The following is a 20450-nucleotide window of genomic DNA, read 5'->3' as shown; positions in this document are numbered from 1 at the left end:
CTCTAGGTCCGATCTTTGATAGTTGCGCTTGGCAATGACGGTGCTTTACTCGTTGTGTTTTTGTTGAAGGCACTGTTTTAAAGTCTACTTAGACATACTATCTGGATGAAAACCCAAGACATGACATATAGTGGTTGGATCCCACGACGGGGTGTACACTTTTACCTGTATTGTTGTTTCTTCATCAAAAGTGGGCATGACAACCGATGTGTGCCGGTCTTAGGAGCAATGGAGTGAAATGAGTCATTGGTCCATTTACTCAATCCGATTGCGCAGTTTTAAAAATCTCAATCTGATCACACACTTTAGGCCAATAACTTAGTAAGTGGTTAAATTTAGGTCATAAACTCGTTTATTTGATCAAATAAGGCCACAATCGGTTCACGAGGGAAAACTCGACCACGTGGGTGCCACATCAACCTACCTTGACGGCTCGTAAACCGACTAACTCTTACGAGGGTCTTATTGCAACAACGCCGACATGATCTGAGCAGCATATCGCGGATGTGTGCCAACAAGGATTAATGGCACATTTCACTTGGGGCCGTGCTATAATTTTTGCTTGTTTGGAATACCCTTTTCTACGGTGGGTTCAACTACCGCTAACAATGTGCCTCATCTGTCCGCAAATGTTTCATGAGATCTTACATTGCACACAGCAAAAACTAGCATTAATTCATTGTCTACGCAAACAAATATCTATGTACAATCGGACAGCTCGAAGGGAAATTCCTCCATCCTTCGCTAGTAAAACGGCATGCGGGTCTTATCATCTCTACTTCTCTTCTCCTCTTCTCCTCTATCAGAATTCAGAAACATGCCGTATTGGGATGCAAAGGTTTCTTCATTTGGTACTCTGCTTGCAGTACCCGGACTTTGGAAGCTTCTGCTCAAGATGGTGGGAAGAACCTGTTGAGGTTGAAGGGCAGGGTGTAAAACTCTTCGTTCCTGCTGTCCCCTCGGAATGTCCGGAACCGCTCCCACCATTGCATCCCCCTGTCCTTCGCCGCATCTCTGACATCTAGCGTGTTGTCAAGGACTACAGCAATGATGAGAGCGACAGTCGGCGGGGACGCGAAGATGGTGTTGATGTAGTCATTGAACTGCATCGAAGGTCAGGGATGATACAATTCAAACTCAACTTCAAAATGATGCAAAATAGGACTCTTGCATGGAGATGAGAGACATTTTGACAACATTGACAAGGCACTATTAATGTATGAGTAGATTTGAACATGAACTTTCTGCAATGTGGTGTACAAGCTGTGCATCATCTTTGCTGTACTAAACTAGTGTATGAGTTAATACTTCATACTACATATTAACTTCCTAACATTTTACCATCAGTTAAGTTTGTGTTATTATTTTGTGCCAGATACTAGATTGGACATTTTTGCAAATGTCATTTCAAATTCAAATCTCGAGACAGTGGACTTGTGGGAGTCCATACTAGTACAAATTAGGGGTGTGGGGGTAAGTGACGTTACGAACCCATCCAGCCTTCGTGTGCGCCGGGCCATTTTGAGCACCTGTCAGATACCGAGAAAAGTACTCTGGTATCGATAAGCCAAGAAAGAGTGAAACACCAACGATGAAGAGGTTGCGCATAGAGTTCATGTTGGTGAATTGTAGGAAGGATAGTCCAACCGCCGCTGGAGACACAACAAACGAGCAAAATTATTCGTGCTATTCAAATCTAGCTAGAGAACTCAGGAAACTACAAAGGAAAACATCTTCCACTTTTCCTGCTAGGATACTTACCAATAATTCCAAACATAACACAGTATATGGCTGCGAATATTGTAAACGGAATGGAAGCAAAAAGTGCCCCGAATTTTCCTACAACATCGACATGTTCAGAACCCTGAAAAATCCAATGCAAATGCGTGCTCGTGGTTCAAGAGAAACCTTAATTACCTAATATGGAGAAGAAGATCATGAAACCAGCAGAAATCTGTATCACTCTCCTGCTGCCAATCCTTGTAGACCCAAGAAGACCAACATTCTCACTGCATTGCATCCAAAAATTCTGCATAATATTAGGCATGCCACAACAGAACATTCTTAGAGTGAAAGCTCAGATGCACTCACACAGAAACAGTAGAGCCAGTCGCAGTGCCAAATAGCCCATCCAGTAGGGTACCTATTCCCTGAATGCACAGTCATCATGCATTGTAAAGTTTCATTTCTTTTCAGAAAAGCTCAGTGGTGACTAGGGAGTAGTTCTACAAGACTACAACCGTAAAAAACCAAATCACTGACAATTCTAGTTGATACTCAAATTCATGAGAACTACTGGACTTAACATATTAACAAAACTCTACAAGATGATAGGAGAATGCAGCCACTAACCTGCCACCCGATGCCTCTACTGAGGACATATGCTGGTGGGGGTGTTGCACTTGCCAACCGGGCAGCAGCCTTGAATGCGCCAGTTGACTGAAGAACTCAAATGGTTTCAACCCAATCAGGTGGATATAAAAATATTGAGAAAATCTTCGAGAAATCATGTATTCGACAAGTATGAGATGGTACCTCTATTAGCGACACCATCACTGCAGCCATCATGCCGAATGCATGGTCTGCATTGAATGTTGGTGCCCCCCATTGCAAGGGATATGGGATGCTTATCCTTATGAGAGTAAACAAATTAAACTGAGATATGTAATATGATGTGGAAATGAACAAATGATATGCAAGCCGGTTTACAAACCATAATGCTGAAGAGATAAGGTTAGAACGGTCTGTCCTGCAACTGATCTGGGTGTGCAGTGCAGTGTGATGATATGCACCACCTGCTGTTAGAATGTGGGCATAGACCCAGACAAGAGCAATGCACACCAGCAATGAGAACCTCTCCAAAATCGGAACATGCCGAACATGTACATGCTTGAGATATTGGGAAAACACAACAAATAGGATAAGCATCAGAAGGCCAATCTCCACACAGCTTGCAACCTGACAAAATACCCTTCCTGAATTAACTCAGTATAGGACAACATAAATCTCATGGTGCTAAATGTTTTTACAAGAAAAAGAAGGCAAGTTAACAGAGTACGAGATCTTGCCTGGGTAAATATGAACAATTATTAACTTTATAAATAATAGAGGTAAACTAAGAAAATAAACATATTTTCAGTGACATTGAAGATTGCTCCAGGAACACTTTAAAATATACTAAAACAGACAGAAATGATCTGGTACTGAGTGCATCTTACCATATGTAGCAATAAATATTATCTATTGGCTAGTGTTGCTAAAGTGCCAATCAATAAGAGATCCATGCTCCAAATAAACTTTGGTATACAAGTAAACAATACATAACTATATTATCAAACTAGCAAGGTAGGCCATGCAACTCAGAGAATGTTTAAAATTGTACTTCCTCCGTTAACAAATATATGTTTTGGATATTTCAATGCGGACTACATACGGACTGAAATGAGTGAACAAACACACTAAAACGTGTCTATATACATCTGATTTACAAAAAAGTTAGAACATCTTATATTTGTGAACGGAGGGAGTAAGAAATAAGTAGCTGGGGCCCCATTCTCCAGTGTGATCAGTTTCAAACATCAAAGTGACTAGAGCTAAACAGAACAAAAGTAAGGCCACTAGAGCTTTTACCACTGGGAATCCTCTCTCGAAAAGGCCAAGCCCCACCAATGAAACCACTGGAACCATCCCAAGTGGGCTAAAGAACCTGCAACAAGCATATCATACTGTTAATGTTCTTATTCTTGTCTTCGATGCGAAGGTAGTTACCATGTTCCAACAGCTTTTGGATATTTTTGCCCACCCTTTGTTTAACACATCGGCATATTACGCTTTATCTAAAGTGACCCCCACTATTCAAACTGATGGGCACATAAAGTGGACGGATACGGAGGGTGGCAGGGACCAGGATAGTATATAATAAAAAAGCAACAACAAATATCCACAATCGCATATTTGGTCCAGTATATGAACACATGTTAATATGACATGCTAATTGCTAAAATTCAAGCAAATAATCTGTCAGGTTGAGTATAAGATTTTTAACACACTAAGATTCTGACATGAGCCAAGAAATAAATGTTTAAACTTTTGGACTGAAAATTCTAGCAGTTAAAGGAGAAGTGGGAGTTTCTTGTACCTCGAACATATTGCCCACAACTGGCTATAGCCAAGAATTATCTGAATGCTTGACGACACTATCAACGCACCCTGTGTCGCTCTCATTGTCTGTAGGAACCTCTGCAGATAGAACAAAAAGGTAAACTGAAATGTATAACATGGATGTTTGCATCAGTGAGATGGCGTATTCGGGTTGCCATGATTCTTGTTACAAGACAGAAAATGTAGAAGAACATTTTAATACTTACGGTATGGCCATCCGCTATTTGTGCAAGCGATCGGTCATGGATTATGGAGAGGACTGGAACAACATATGCATATGAGCCGCCAATGACAGTGGGAAGGCGAGTGCCAAATAGTGTCTGGAGCAGTGTCTTTATCCCAGTCACAAATAGCAGTGTCTGAACCACTTTCGCCTTGTCATGCTTTGGTAAACACACAAACAAACAACATTTTTTCAGTAAAAATAATAATATGTTGTACCAAATTAACCAAGGAGTGTAGCAAACATGAAAAAGGGGGAGAAAGTTCTCACATCATTTCCACCCATTAGAGGAACCAACATTGTGGGGATCATCACAGCAGTTCCCAGGGACAGTATGTAATGCTGGAACCCCAAACCAATTGCCTCTCCTGCGAGACCCACAAATATTCAGGGTAAGAAACAGATACCGATTGATCGAACATGCCAACGGTTGAGAGATGAGATGGCACAGACCCCAGGAAGGATTCGAGTCTATGCAGTACTCAAACCCCTGCAGCTGATCCATGGGCGGATGGTGGACCATCTCTTCCGGTTTTACTTCAGCCATTTCCCAGTCGAACTGTTCCTCTGCTCAGGATGAACAATCTTTTTCGCTTGGTTGATTGAAAAGGGGAGAGGGGAAAGGCAGCAGAGATGCCCAAGATTTCCTCAGAAGAAAAATGTTAAACTGGAAACCCAGAACAAGATGAGAAGCAGAGAGCAGAGAGATCAAGGAATCCTCTGGAGGTCCCAAACCAGTCTGCAAAATGAACACCAATGATTTTGAGCTACCAATCGCCGGATCAGTTCAGCAACAACAAGAAGACTGAAGAAATAGTCTGTCACTCAAGATGGTCCCAAAGCAAAGCTTTGAGTGACAGAGCAAGCAAACGCATACCAGGAGCCCAAGGCGGAACGGATTGCGGGCCAACGAAACCACGGAGAACTACGGCAGATAGGACGGCGAGAGGGATGGACGGGTGCGAGAGAGGTCGCTGGGATGGGGGGACAAATGTCAGTAGCCGCAATGGGAATTTGGGCGAGGACGACGAAAGCGAACAAAGGCGGTTCTGCTGCCTGCCTGCCTGCCTGCGGTGTGCTTTAGTGATGCGGGATATATCAAAGGGAAAAAGACGGAAAAGGTCAAAAGAGGCAGCCATAAAAAGGCGCAGCGCGAGTGCGAGGGATGAGTGGGCACTGGCCAAGCTGCACTCCCTCTCGCTACGCTAAGCATCGGTTTCTTTCGGGGCGTTCTTCTCCCTAGGGTTTAATGGCGGATTGGCCCGTTGTGATTTCTGGGACGGAAATGGCCTCCGATCAGAGGTTTTAAGGAGGGGAGGCGCGTTGGCGTTGGGGCGCGGTGCGCAGTAAATTTTGGTGGGTGAAAGCCTGGCCGGAATGTCGGATTTGTCGCCCCGCGTTTATATTTTCCGTTTCGGTGTGGCGTTATCTTCAGAGGACACGTGCAATCTGATCCCCATTTCTTGCTAGAGGATGCTCTTTTATGTTGTACATATTTCTTTCTTAAATGTCATTCCGTATTGTTTAATTGCTCTTCTTGTTGTTTGTGTGGCCTTTTCTGATGATTTTTGTAGCCTCGCAGTCATGGAGGTGCGGTGATTCCTGGTCTTTGCCAATAGGAGGGTCATATTTTTTTTAAAGATTGTTTAGGTTTTGTGTCTGACTTAGAAAGATGAGGTGGTGGTGACGACTTTCTAAAGATGGAGTAAAGTTTTCTCCGCCAAGTTCCCATCCGATGATGTGTCCTGCGTTGTCAGAGGGCATATAGGGGTGTGTCTTTAGCGGATCTCGCGGGATTCCGTTGATGTTTGTGTTCGGTGGATTTGCGTGGATCTCGTCTTCTTTCGTCTGCGTTCATATGTAATACTTTTGATTTACGCTTTTTTTCATTGACGATGGTTGTTGTCGTCGTGCGCTGGTTCTTTGAGGCATTGATACGTCTCAAACGTATCTATGATTTTTTTATTTTTTATACTATATAATATCACTTTTGAATATTTTAATATCAATTTATATTATTTTTCTGGACTAACCTATTAATCCCGCGCTCAAAGTCAGATGTTGTTTTCTGCATGTTTTTATATTACAAAAATTTCATATATATATATATATATATATATATATATATATATATATGAAGGTAAAAAACCTTGAGGGTTTAATACAAATTTTTTGCGTCACAAAGATTTCAAAAAGTACCGAGACCTTAGGGGGGAGCTAGGGACCCGCACCAGGTGGCCAGTTGGCACCCCACTGCACCGCCTTCCATCCATTCTTCCGCAATCGCCTCCTAGGTGTAAATATACATATTATGCAATGTATATAAAAACCACATTCCAAGATGTAAAAAAATTCAAGAACATGTCCTACGTGAACATCCGGGCATCCTATGTTCACACACAAAATTTCGGTGAAAAAAGGACATTTTTTGTGGCATGTATAAAAAAGATAAACAAATGCCTCGTGAATAGCTGTAATCAAGCATCGAAAATTGTCTTTTTTACACAAGCCACAAACAATGTCCCTTTTCATCGAAACTTGGTGCACACACATGTAATGTTCGGATTTACGCGTGGGATTTTTTCTCAATTTTTTTAACCTTTTAGAATGTGTATTTAGACAATGGGTGCATATACACCTAGGAGCCAAAGTGAATTTCCGAATTTGATATTTCGCGAAACCCCCCTAAACAATTTTCTACGATTTTTTCCACCGCCACAAATTTCTGCTCCGAGGGGAGGCCTGTTTCGGCAGGAGGGGGAATCCACACCAGGGGCTTCTTCATCAACCTTGCTATCTCCAAGACCATGTGTGAGTAGTTCCCTTAGAACCTTAGGATCCATAGCAGTTGCTAGATGGCATCTTTTGTCTGTGATTCAATACAAAGTTCTCATGAGCTGCATCACATGGTCGGGATCCATATGATGTAATCGGTGACGTGTTCGTTGGGATATGATGAATTGTCACTTTATGATCAGATTGTTAATTTAAATAAATTAAAAATTTCAAAGTTTCTTTATTGTTTTGTTGAATAGCTTTGTATGCTGTGACGCCCGGATAATTAAGCTACAGTAACCCTCTGCTAATGATGCCACGTCACCTCGATTACTGATGTTAAACTCGCATTGATTCAAAACCCTTTTGAAATTCAAATTTTAAAATAAAGTCAAATGGTAAAAGTTTTCAAAAGTCAAATCTAAAATGTTCAACTGTAGCAAATAAATCATAGATGGTTTATTGTGGTGAAACCAACTTTTCTTATAATGTTTAAATGCACAAAATAACCAAGCAGTGGGCAAAATTAATTATTTTAATGCCTTATATAAAGTTATAATAATATAGCTAATTTGGTAGTATGCCAAAATAATTGTGGCAGTGGACAAATTAGTATTATTAAATTAGGTGCTCATTGGTATTTTATAAAACTAGGAAAAAACAGAAAACTAATAAAAAAAAGGAAGAAGGGAGCCTTCCCTGGGACGTCCGGCCCAGCTGGCCGCCAGGCCGACTAGGCCGGCCCATTCCCGCTTCCCCTTATCCCCGTAACCCTAGCCCACCACCCGCAACGCCTCCCATCCCCCTCCCCCTCACGATCCTCACGCTCCTCTACTACCCCGATCTAGATCGGGATCGGGGCACTCGCCCCCGACGCCGCCGCCAGGTGCCGCCCCGGCCCCAACGCCGACCACCGCCACCTGCTGGACCGATGCCACCTCGTCGGACGCCTCCCCACCTCTCCCTCGACGGCCCGCATCAAGCCACGCCGCCCCGACCTCAACGTCGCCGCGCCGTCCTCGACCTCCTCCTCGTCGGACTCCGTCGAGCCTCGCCAGTGAACCCCTGCAACGGGGGTGAGGACACCGACCCACTCTACCTACCCCCTTCTCCCCTGTGCCCGTCGCTAGCGCCGCCCCGCCCGCTGTCCGTCGTGAGCGCGCTCCGGCCGCGCCCTGCCTAGCCGCACCCATGCTCGCACCCGCCCGCACAGGCCCACGCCACGCCGGTTCGCGCAACGCGCGCGCCCGCCTGCGCCGGTGCCTCTCTCGCTTGCGCACCTGGCCACGACCACGCTGCTCCGCGCCGCATCGCCGCCCTGCGCCGTCCCCCCTGCTGGCCGCGCCATGGCCGGCCCCAATGCATCGGCCATCGCCCCGCGCTGCCTGCGGCCACCTCCGAATCTGCCTTGCCATCGCGTTGCACCGCCGCGCTCCACCTCATACGACCCGCGGCCCTCCTCCTCGTCTTGCCACCGCGGCTCCGCCCCCCCACCGCGTTGCTGCTCCGCGCACCGCGCCGCACCCCTCGTCGCCTATGCCGCGCTCCTGGCCGGCGTTTGCCGCTGGCCTCGCCTCGCTTCCCCTCGCTGGGGCGCCCGCAACCGCGCCCCAGCGCCCGACGCCAGTGACCCACCGCCCGTTAGCGCCTGTGGCCCTATGACATGTGGGGCCCCAACCCCCCCAGAATGTTTATTAAAAAAATATTTAAAATTAAAATAAATAAATAAATAATAATTAAATTAATTAATTAATTAAGTTAATTAATCCTATTTAATTAATCTAATTAACCTGTTAGTTTAATTAAACAGTAATTAATTAAACTAACCCTAATTAACCTAATCAGTGAATGACAGGTGGGTCCCACGGGGCCCACACGTCAGGTTGACCAGGTCAACGGTTAATGTTGACCGCTGATGTCATGCTGACGTCAGCATGCACTGTTCTGGGTAATGTTGATTTTAAATAATTAAATAAATCCGTAAATTGATTTTAAATCTTTTAAATTTAATATAAAATAGGCCGTAGCTCGGATGGAAAAACTTTGTACATGAAAGTTGCTCAGAACGACGAGACGAATCCAGAGACGCAGCCCGTTCGTCCGCCACGCATCCCTAGCATAGCGAACACGCAACTTTCCCCCTCCGGTTCATCTGCCCGAAAAAGCGAAACACCGGGAATACTTTCCCTGATGTTTTCCCCCTTCGCCGGTATCACCTCCTATCGCGTTAGGTCACCCCTAGCACCACGTATTGCCATGTTATGCTTTGTGTTGCTTTGATTGCCCTATTATTTACTTGTGTCCCCCCTCCGTTACTTCTTTCCGGTAGACCTCGAGACCGCCGCCGATACCCCGTGATCGACTACGTCGACGACGAACTCCCCTCCTTGCCAGAGCAACCAGGCAAGCAAACCCCCCTTGAGCATTCCTATAGTGCCCATTTCTTTTCCTCTCATGCTTGCAATAGAACTGCTACTGTTTTCAGTATGATCCTACTTTGATGCATAGCCTGTTTTTGTTACCTGCTTATTGTTACCTTACCTGCTTATCCTAAACTGCTTAGTATAGGTTGGTTAGTGATCCATGAGTGACCCCCACCTTGTCCTAGTTGCCTCGCCTTATGTTCAATGACTCGATCAACATGATCGACGACCAGGCCCCGGCACCGCACATCACTTTCCCCTAGTTGTACGACTCTGCAGAGTTACCATCGAGTGCCGATGGTGGAACCTCTTACATCACTCCTGATGAGATCTCTATAGTGTAGCTATACGGTCGAGGTCATCAAGGGTGATTTCCTCCTTAACCACTTCCGTTACGGCTCTGTCCTGCAACCCCTCAAGTGTGAACCTCGAGGGTGGATCCTCTTACGTTCACCTTGATGATAACATCGAGTGGAATTCACCGGGGGTGATTCCTCGGGTTTTCCCTTTGGTGTCAGACACACAGTTACTATGGTTACTATGACTTTACACTGAACCATGTTACTAAAGACGGGTAGGCCCTGAGGGGTACCCGCGCGAGCTTAATAGCGAGTGATGTGGAGACGGGTTGACCTGGAGGGTGCCCACGAGATACTTACGAGGTGTGGCCGGGCATTCTTAGCCCTTGCCGCAAGTACTCGAGACGGGGCAACGGGGTCACATCTTTCGTGAGTCTCTGCTTGTTACTGTGCGTTCCTAATCCACTACGATTTGGATATTTGATCCGAGGGGCCTCCGGCCTGATAGCACTAACCATCACGTGGGCATAGTATGGGCGTTCTGCATCGTATACATCATTCGAAGCTTAATAGACGTCAGCGACTGAGCGGCGCGCGCCGGGTTGGACTGGTAAGCTCCTGCCTTTTTAGGAAGGTAGCTAGGTCTGCTCACCGGCCGCCCTCGCAACGTGCGGGAGTTCCCGGGGAGATGGCCCATGACCCCGGGGGCATAGGTTTAGTCCGGCGTGCTAGCCTCTCTATTAAGCCTAGGTCGGGTTGCGGCGTATTTTTTGGCCGAGGCCGGGCATGACCCAGGAAAGTGTGTCCGGCCGGAGTTAATCGAGCGTGGTGGGTAAGTTGGTGCACCCCTGCAGGGAAGAAAACATCTATCGATAGCCTATCCTACGGTAACGGACACTTGGAGTTGTATCCCGATCGATACAACTAGAACTGGATACTTGTGATGAGAAATGGATTGTAATGAGACTTGGATATGAGATGATAACTGGATAGTATGGCTCTGGGATTGCTTTCTCGCAGGGAGTCGAGAAAGGATCTCTGGCCGAGGTTGATAACACTTCTACTACTTTACTTTATGCTACTCTACTCCCTCCTGTTGCTGCAAGATGGTGGTTTCCAAAAGATGCTAGTCTTCGATAGGCTAGGCCTTCCCCTCCGCTTCTGGCATTCTGCAGTTTAGTCCACAGATACAACCCATTCCTTTGATACATATGCATACTTAGTTTAGATCTGATGTAAGACTTGCGAGTACTTTGGATGAGTACTCACGGTTGCTTTGCTACTTCTTTTCCCCCATACCCGATTGTTGTGACCAGTTGACGGATCCCAGGAGCCAGACGATGCCACTGATGACTGCTACTACCCGGAGGATGCCTACTACTACGTGAAGACCGCCGACGACTATGAGTAGTTAGGAGGCTCCCAGGCAGGAGGCCTTGCCTTTTCGATCGTTGTTGCTTTTGTGCTAGCCTTCTTAAGGCAAACTTGTCTAACTTATGTCTGTACTCAGATATTGTTGCTTTCGCTGACTCTTGTGTATTCGAGCTTATGTATTCGAGCCCTCGAGGCCCCTGGCTTGTAATATAAAGCTTGTATTATTTTAATTTGTGTCTAGAGTTGTGTTGTGATATCTTCCCGTGATTCCTTGATCTTGATCGTACACATTTGCGTGTATGATTAGTGTACGGTCAAATCAGGGGCGTCACAAGTTGGTATCAGAGCCGACTGCCTGTAGGTAGCCCCCTTTCCAACTCCTTGGCCAAAGTTGAGTCTAGTCATTGAAAAACTTTTACTAACATTGGCTGTGTGTCTTACGGGCCCACGTCGCCTTTGGGTGGTATTAGGATCTTTTACTCCTCGTCTATACTGTGGGACTTTGTTATCTCTTCTATTCGGGTTAAATGAATTTACTAACTACATTAGGTTCTTGTAACGACTTACCCCGGAGAGCCCCTTCATTCCGGATGGTTGCCTGCTTCACCAGAGGACTTCAAAGATACTCTCCGACCTACTTCCGAGAACTTGTGTTCATTTCTTTTGCAATCCCTTAACATCGTTGAGTCCTTATGGATAACTGCGTAGCCTCGCCATTCATACTTTCATCCCTAGTTGATCATATGTCTCACAAAATTCTTCGAATGCAATTTGATCTCCCGAAGATCCTCTAAAGCCTAGTGCTCCCGAAAGTTTTGTCTGCCTGCATTATGGTTAAATCCATATGTCTGGCAATATTCATTAAACATCCTTTGTCATTGTCATCCTGAGCCTATTGATTCATTATGTTGCGCTTGCTCGCAATCATCAGCCGAACCCTGAAATTTGACCTTCCTGCTCATAAGTCATTCTGGACATGGGCTGGTTCTCGGCAAACCAAACCTTAATTGATTGATCTATATCTATTCAACTTACTTGTCTTTTGACCAGAGTGTCTGCTTCTGATCTTCTAATTTGGAAATCATAATTTCTTTGCTTTAAGCATCGAATTATTCAGTTGTTTCTATAATCCAATGGCTTTGCATTCTTTTCTTCTTCTGATTGAGTGCTGAATCAGATCCAGTGAGGACCGTTGAATCCTTTGTTGGATTATTATCCGGCAGTTCCCTTCATGTTCAAAATTTTGTGCGCTCTTCCCCGGATACATATTGCCTTTGGTAAATTGTATTCTCTACTTTGTCAATCATGCTCTGCTTTCGAGCTTTGTGTGAACCAGGAAATTTCTATGGGTCATACTCTACTGGTGTTACGCCGGATAAAAAATTTCTACACTACAACTTTGTCAAATGCGAGAAGTAAATGAGAGGTTATGCATTGAAGAAGTGGGAGTCGACCTTGAACTTTGTGTTCATGCCCATAGACATGATGTAGATATTATCATGGAAGCTTCTCTTATAATCAAATGTTCCCTTGGTATAAGCTCATCTTGCATCTTTAAATTGATTCTTTGCAATCGTGGTTCCGACCATATTTTCTCCTTGATTCCATTTCTCGAACAAATATACTTGTCTTCTGCAGATCATTTCATCTGTCCAACATCTATTTTGATCTACCTCAAGTATTGTCCCCTGGTATCTCGAGGATATCAACCCATTGCACTTCATCTTACGAATTTCTGGTGAGGTAGTTCCTTTCCCCGTCATAGTCACTTCACGGGTTCTGGGTTGTCGTCAACCAAGAACACCGGTTTGTGAATCGAATCAACACTGAGGTTCAGTACTCCCAGTACTTTGTTGTTGAGAAGTTTAATACTCCATCACGTCATTCCTAGCCTGATCGGCTATATTTTTTTATCGTGTCAGCTTTTAACTGTGCTACTTGGTACTTATGCCCGGAGCAACTTTCGACGATGAGCTAAGCTTACGTCGGTCTTCCTCATCTTATCATTTCACCTCAAACAACAAGCTTGATTTCGAGTTTGTGTAGTATTCGTGGCTTCAATAATATTTCGCTTCAGCCTCCCTTTGACTAGATGTCATCACCGATCGATTTCATCTCCTTTAAATCCCTCGATAAATGTGTCGTGATCACCGACACTATTTTGTCACCCTCGGAGATGTCCATTGAATTCATGGCTAGAAATACCATCCCTGCCCCTTGATGATTTGAGATATCATCGATGACATCCTTGACTTTCTGCCAACACAAACCTGGTTGTGTTTGGTTAATCCTTACGTTCCGAGATAATCTTGGAAGTGTTCCTTTGAATCTCTTGTGATCTTTCGACCCAACCCTTACTTAAAAAAACCATGTCAATGCTATCTCGAAGCATGTCTGTGGTAATCCGATCTCCAATAAGAACATTTGAAGCACGATACTAAAATTTTCTTTATCAATTACCCAAACATCGTTGTATGGGTAATGTCATGAAATTTCTTTCCCCTTACCTAAATGGTTTTATACTTCTATCCTGTCATGAATATCATGCTCTGCTTATCCTTGGGGAGGATATACCCCTGAAATATGTGTTTAAACCCATTTTCCTTTCCATTCTTCTGTTTAACCTTTCTAGTAAACTAACTTATCTCAGTAGAGATAATTTCCTGCTTAGGTAAGCACCTCGTTGTATCACTCTATCAGTAAGACCCTGTTACTATTGTTGATGACATTCCAGTAGCCACAGATGGACGAGAACTTTGCCTAATGGCCCGCCTCGTTCAATGAGCAGGAAAATGGTTCTCTTCGTCCCTCGCCCTTGGTACCGACGTTGTTGCCGACATAACTGACAGGATACACTCTGACCTGCCTTGCTATCATGACCGTGCAAGATGCCAACACCCTTCCTACTTTTAACCCACTTGGTGGGCCCATAACCAACAGTTCCACAGGATCGAAACCTGACTCTCCTGTACATCACTATTTCCAAAAGTTTATCCTTTGGACCTTACCTCGTATGTAATTCTGCGAGCTACCTTCAATCAGATATTATCTTTTGCTATCAGACGCACTACTTATTCTCGTTGCTCTGGACCCCTTTCACACTTTGTTTCAGGCATCGAACGATTGCCTGCCCGCTCAAAACTTCCCATGTTACCCCCCTTACTTTACTCTCGGTAATTTCTTAAGTTTCAATTCAAGAGTTACTTTCCGCCACCTTCCCCGACGTTATCGACCAGATAGTCAACCTTACAGAGGTCCGTTCTCCCGGAATACCCACCCTTTATTCTTTCGTAAGCACGATGGAGTTCCTGAAAGAATGATGACCTAAAGCTGAGAAATGAAGACATAAATGAGAAGGAACAACCTCTTTACGAAGAGCAAGCAAGAGCAAGAAGACTCGTTAGAATTTCATAATCAGAACATCCCCCCTTACTCCATCTTTTAAATCCCGGGACGAGATTTCTTGTAGTGGAGGAGAATTGTGACGCCCGGATAATTAAGCTACAGTAACCCTCTGCTAATGATGCCACGTCACCTTGATTACTGATGTTAAACTCGCATTGATTCAAAACCCTTTCGAAATTCAAATTTTAAAATAAAATCAAACGGTAAAAGTTTTCAAAAGTCAAATCTAAAATGTTCAAGTGTAGCAAATAAATCATAGATGGTTTATTGTGGTGAAACCAACTTTTCTTATAATGTTTAAATGCACAAAACAACCAAGCAGTGGGCAAAATTAATTATTTTAATGCCTTATATAAAGTTATAATAATATAGCTAATTTGGTAGTATGCCAAAATAATTGTGGCAGTGGACAAATAGTATTATTAAATTAGGTGCTCATTAGTATTTTATAAAACTAGGAAAAAACAGAAAACTAATAAAAAAGGAAGAAGGGAGCCCCCCCTGGACCGTCCGGCCCAGCTGGCCGCCAGGCCGACTAGGCCGACCCATTCCCGCTTCCCCTTATCCCCGTAACCCTAGCCCACCACCCGCAACGCCTCCCACTCCCCTCCCCCCACGATCCCCACGATCCCCACGCTCCTCTCCTACCCCGATCCAGATCGGGATCGGGGCACTCGCCCCCGCCGCCGCCGCTAGGTGCCGCCCCAGCCCCAACGCCGACCACCGCCACCTGCTGGACCGATGCCACCTCGCCAGACGCCTCCCCGTCTCTCCCTCGACGACCCGCATCAAGCCACGCCGCCCCGACCTCAACGTCGCCGCGCCGTCCTCGACCTCCTCCTCGTCGGACTCTGTCGAGCCTCGCCGACGAACCCCTGCAACGGGGGTGAGGACACCGACCCACTCTACCTACCCCCTTCTCCCCTGTGCCCGTCGCTAGCGCCGCCCCGCCCGCTGTCCGTCGTGAGCGCGCTCCGGCCGCGCCCTGCCTAGCCGCACCCGTGCTCGCACCCGCCCGCGCAGGCCCACGCCACGCCCGGTTCGTGCAACGCGCACGCCCGCCTGCGCCGGTGCCTCTCTCGCTTGCGTGCCTGGCCACGACCACGCTGCTCCGCGCCGCATCGCCGCCCTGCGCCGTCCCCCCTGCTGGCTGCGCCATGGCCGGCCCCAATGCACCGGCCATCGCCCCGTGCTGCCTGCGGCCACCTCCGCCTGTGCCTTGCCATCGCGTCGCACCGCCGCGCTCCACCTCATACGACCCGCGACCCTCCTCCTCGTCTTGCCATCGCGGCTCCGCCGCCCCCCACCGCGTTGCTGCTCCGCGCACCGCGCCGCTCCCCTCGCCGCCTACGCCGCGCTCCTGGCCGGCGTTTGCCGCTGGCCTCGCCTCGCTTCCCCTCGCTCGGGCGCCCGCAACCGTGCCCCAGCGCCCGACGCCAGTGACCCACCGCCCGTTAGCGCCTGTGGCCCTATGACATGTGGGGCCCCAACCCCCCCAGAACGTTTATTAAAAAAGATTTAAAATTAAAATAAATAAATAAATAATAATTAAATTAATTAATTAATTATTTAAGTTAATTAATCCTATTTAATTAATCTAATTAACCTGTTAGTTTAATTAAACAGTAATTAATTAAACTAACCCTAATTAACCTAATCAGTGAATGACAGGTGGGTCCCACAGGGCCCACATGTCAGGTTGACCAGGTCAACGGTGAACGTTGACTGCTGATGTCATGCTGACGTCAGCATGCACTGTTCTAGATAATGTTGATTTTAAATAATTAAATAAATCCGTAAAATGATTTTAAATCTTTTAAATTTAATATAAAATAGGCCGTAGCTCGGATGGAAAAACTTTGTACATGAAAGTTGCTCAGAACGACGAGACGAATCCAGAGACGCAGCCCGTTCGTCCGCCACGCATCCCTAGCATAGCGAACATGCAACTTTCTCCCTCCGGTTCATTTGCCCGAAAATGCGAAACACCGGGAATACTTTCCCTGATGTTTTCCCCCTTCGTCGGTATCACCTCCTACCGTGTTAGGTCACCCCTAGCACCACGTATTGCCATGTTATGCTTTGTGTTGCTTTGATTGCTCTATTATTTACTTGTGTCCCCCCTTCGTTACTTCTTTCTGGTAGACCTCGAGACCGCCGCCGATACCCCGTGATCGACTACGTCGACGAAGAACCCCCCCTCCTTGCCAGAGCAACCAGGCAAGCAAACCCCCCTTGAGCATTCCTATAGTGCCCATTTCTTTCCTTCTCATGCTTGCATTAGAACTGCTACTGTTTTCACTATGATCCTACTTTGATGCATAGCCTGTTTTTGTTACCTGCTTATTGTTACCTTACCTGCTTATCCTAAACTGCTTAGTATAGGTTGGTTAGTGATCCAACAGTGACCCCCACCTTGTCCTAGTTGCCTCGCCTTATGTTCAATGACTCGGTCAACGTGATCGACGACCAGGCCCCGGCACCGCACATCACTTTCCCCTAGTTGTACGACTCTGCAGAGTTACCATCGAGTGCTCGGGGTGGAACCTCTTACATCACTCCTGATGAGATCTCTATAGTGTAGCTATACGGTCGAGGTCATCGAGGGTGATTTCCTCCTTAACCACTTCCGTTACGGCTCTGTCCTGCAACCCCTCAAGTGTGAACCTCGAGGGTGGATCCTCTTACATTCACCTTGATGATAACATCGAGTGGAATTCACCCGGGGTGATTCCTTGGGTTTTCCCTTTGGTGTCAGACACACAGTTACTATGGTTACTATGACTTTACACTGAACCATGTTACTAAAGACGGGTAGGCCCTGAGGGGTACCCGCGCGAGCTTAATAGCGAGTGATGTGGAGACGGGTTGACCTGGAGGGTGCCCACGAGATACTTACGAGGCGTGGCCGGGCATTCTTAGCCCTTGCCGCAAATACTCGAGACGGGGCAATGGGGTCACATCTTTCGTGAGTCTCTGCTTGTTACCGCGCGTTTCTAATCCACTACGATTTGGATATTTGATCCGAGGGGCCTCCGGCCTGATAACACTAACCATCACGTGGGCATAGTATGGGCGTTCTGCGTCGTATACATCAGCCGAAGCTTAATAGACGTCAGCGACTGAGCGGCGCGCGCCGGGTTGGACTGGTAAGCTCCTGCCTTTTTAGGAAGGTAGCTAGGTCTGCTCACCGGCCGCCCTCGCAACGTGCAGGAGTTCCCGGGGAGATGGCCCATGACCCCTTGGGGCATAGGTTTAGTCCGGCATGCTGGCTTCTCTATTAAGCCTAGGTCGGGTTGCGGCGTATTGTTTGGCCGAGGCCGGGCATGACCCAGGAAAGTGTGTCTGGCCGGAGTTAATCGAGCATGGTGGGTAAGTTGGTGCACCCCTGCAGGGAAGAAAACATCTATCGATAGCCTATCCTACGGTAACGGACACTTGGAGTTGTATCCCGATCGATACAACTAGAACTGGATACTTGTGATGAGAAATGGATTATGATGAGACTTGGATATGAGATGATAACTGGATAGTATGGCTCTGGGATTGCTTTCTCGCAGGGAGTCGAGAAAGGATCTCTGGCCGAGGTTGATAACACTTCTACTACTTTACTTTATGCTACTCTACTCCCTCCTGTTGCTGCAAGATGGTGGTTTCCAGAAGATGCTAGTCTTCGATAGGCTAGGCTTTCCCCTCCCCTTCTGGCATTCTGCAGTTTAGTCCACAGATACAACCCATTCCTTTGATACAGATGCATACTTAGTTTAGATCTGATGTAAGACTTGCGAGTACTTTGGATGAGTACTCATGGTTGCTTTGCTACTTCTTTTCCCCCATACCCGATTGTTGTGACCAGTTGACGGATCCCAGGAGCCAGACAACGCCACTGATGACTACTACTACCCGGAGGATGCCTACTACTACGTGAAGACCGCCGACGACTAGGAGTAGTTAGGAGGCTCCCAGGCAGGAGGCCTTGCCTTTTCGATCGTTGTTGCTTTTGTGCTAGCCTTCTTAAGGCAAACTTGTCTAACTTATGTCTGTACTCAGATATTGTTGCTTTCGCTGACTCTTGTGTATTCGAGCTTATGTATTCGAGCCCTTGAGGCCCCTGGCTTGTAATATAAAGCTTGTATTATTTTAATTTGTGTCTAGAGTTGTGTTGTGATATCTTCTCGTGAGTCCTTGATCTTGATCGTACACATTTGCGTGTATGATTAGTGTACAGTCAAATCGGGGGCGTCACATATGCTCTCCGGTCCATTTGTCTTTTTGGTCAAGTTTGATGGGTAGTTCTTCTGAGGGATTTGTGCATTGTAGTGGGTACATTCTTGTGGTAATTCATCCCAGTGACATAAAGGGAACAAACATGTACTGTATTGTTACCACTAAGAATAAAATGATGGTTTTTGTATCACACTTGGATGATAGTTTTATTGTCTACATTTTGTCATCATGCTTATTATAATGCTTTGTTCGTCATAAACTTAATACTTCGAGAGCATGTTGGACAACAATCCTGGGGTAGAGTATTAGTTGTAGATGCAACTGGATAATGGTCTACATATCACTGACGTACATAATGCCTATATGAAATTATACCATGAATGATCATAGTAATAAATGTAAACATTGCAATTTAGTCGATGCTAAAAGCGCATGTTTACTCCCTGAGGGGGGGGGGGTGAATGGGAGTTTTTTAGAAATTTGTCAAACTCTGAGGAATTTGACGAAGATTAGAGCGAAGAAATAGAAACGCGAGGGAACTAAGTCATCATAGAAATGAAAAGCATGCATACAAGATACATACAAATGAAGAACATGCAGTCATATAGTAATACAAGCATGAAGGAGATGAATTGATGAAATAGAATACGGCTTAATGAAAGTCTTCAGTTCAAGTTCTTTAGAAAGTACATCACAAATTCTTCAACAGCGGAATAAAGTAAAGAGATGGGTGAGGAATTTGAAACCAGGTTGGCTCGGCGAAGACATAACGATTTGGTAGACCAGTTCCAGTTGATGTATCAACTGTACGTCTGGTTGAGGCTGTTGAGACGAACTCAGAGGACACACAGTCTTCGCTATATTCCTCTTGAGCTAAGGTCACTTAGACCTCGCCCAATCACTCGTGCTAAGTCTTGAAGGTAGACTTTCAAAACCTTCACAGACTTGTTCATCGGCACACCATAATGACTCTTCATGTGCTCAGAATGTCACGCCTAACCGTTTGGAAGAATGACAGTCTTCAAAGGTAACAGGCGTCGGATCACACAGATCAATCTTTTTAGTGATGCTCAATCACTTTGGCTCTTGGTTTTTCCTCACTTAGGATTCTCTCAAAGTCGTCAAAGGATGGGTTGCTCTCAAATGACAAGTGTCAAGTTATCTCAGAGCAGCCAACCAACAAGTGGTTGTGGGGGCGGCTATTTATAGCCAGGGGCAATCCGACATGAATTGTCATAAATGCCCTTCTTTGATTCGACCGTTATCAGGATAAGGGTCCACTCGATGGCTGGCCCGTGACACATCAACGGCCGGAACTTGAACTCACAAATTTGTTGGGGCACTCAATTTCCTTACTTTAGGTAGATCGCACTGGCGAAATCCTAACCTCAACCTGACCAAATGCGTCAGCGACCAGATGAACTTCGTCACTGTCGCTAGCAAATGCCTCAGCTGATCCGAAGATTTCCAAAGGCTTCTCGAAGCGGTTTTTGTATGTATAGGTTTGAGCATCACTTTGGTAATGTGAACTATGATTCACCTAGACCCTCTTTAACAGTACTT

The 20450-nt window shown here is 45.9% G+C and overlaps 1 protein-coding gene across 2 annotated transcripts; it reads right to left on the bottom strand.

Moving 5' to 3' along the window:
• Positions 1 to 555: 555 nt before the first annotated feature.
• Positions 556 to 5640, bottom strand: LOC125509085 (nucleobase-ascorbate transporter 2). 2 transcript variants are annotated; one of them, XM_048673966.2, is made up of 14 exons: positions 5262 to 5637; positions 4838 to 5123; positions 4655 to 4752; positions 4368 to 4544; positions 4139 to 4239; positions 3631 to 3706; positions 2714 to 2958; positions 2536 to 2632; positions 2353 to 2439; positions 2092 to 2150; positions 1918 to 2009; positions 1762 to 1839; positions 1492 to 1652; positions 556 to 1103 (listed from the first exon to the last, which is right to left on the bottom strand). In XM_048673966.2, the coding sequence occupies exons 2-14, from the start codon at positions 4929 to 4931 to the stop codon at positions 891 to 893; spliced, it is 1578 nt and encodes a 525-aa protein (XP_048529923.1). In that variant the 5' UTR covers positions 4932 to 5123; positions 5262 to 5637; the 3' UTR covers positions 556 to 890. The 2 variants fall into 2 exon arrangements, with proteins under 2 accessions (XP_048529923.1, XP_087382234.1); XM_087526108.1 differs by having other exon boundaries at positions 2536 to 2958; positions 5262 to 5640.
• Between the last annotated feature and the right edge of the window lie 14810 nt (positions 5641 to 20450).

Source organism: Triticum urartu, chromosome 5A (genome assembly GCF_056163025.1).
Source record: "Triticum urartu cultivar PI428250 chromosome 5A, HENAU_Tu73, whole genome shotgun sequence".
Classification (NCBI taxonomy): domain Eukaryota; kingdom Viridiplantae; phylum Streptophyta; class Magnoliopsida; order Poales; family Poaceae; genus Triticum; species Triticum urartu.
Note: the sequence above shows the minus strand (reverse complement) of the source record. Positions and strands in the feature narration are given on the sequence as shown.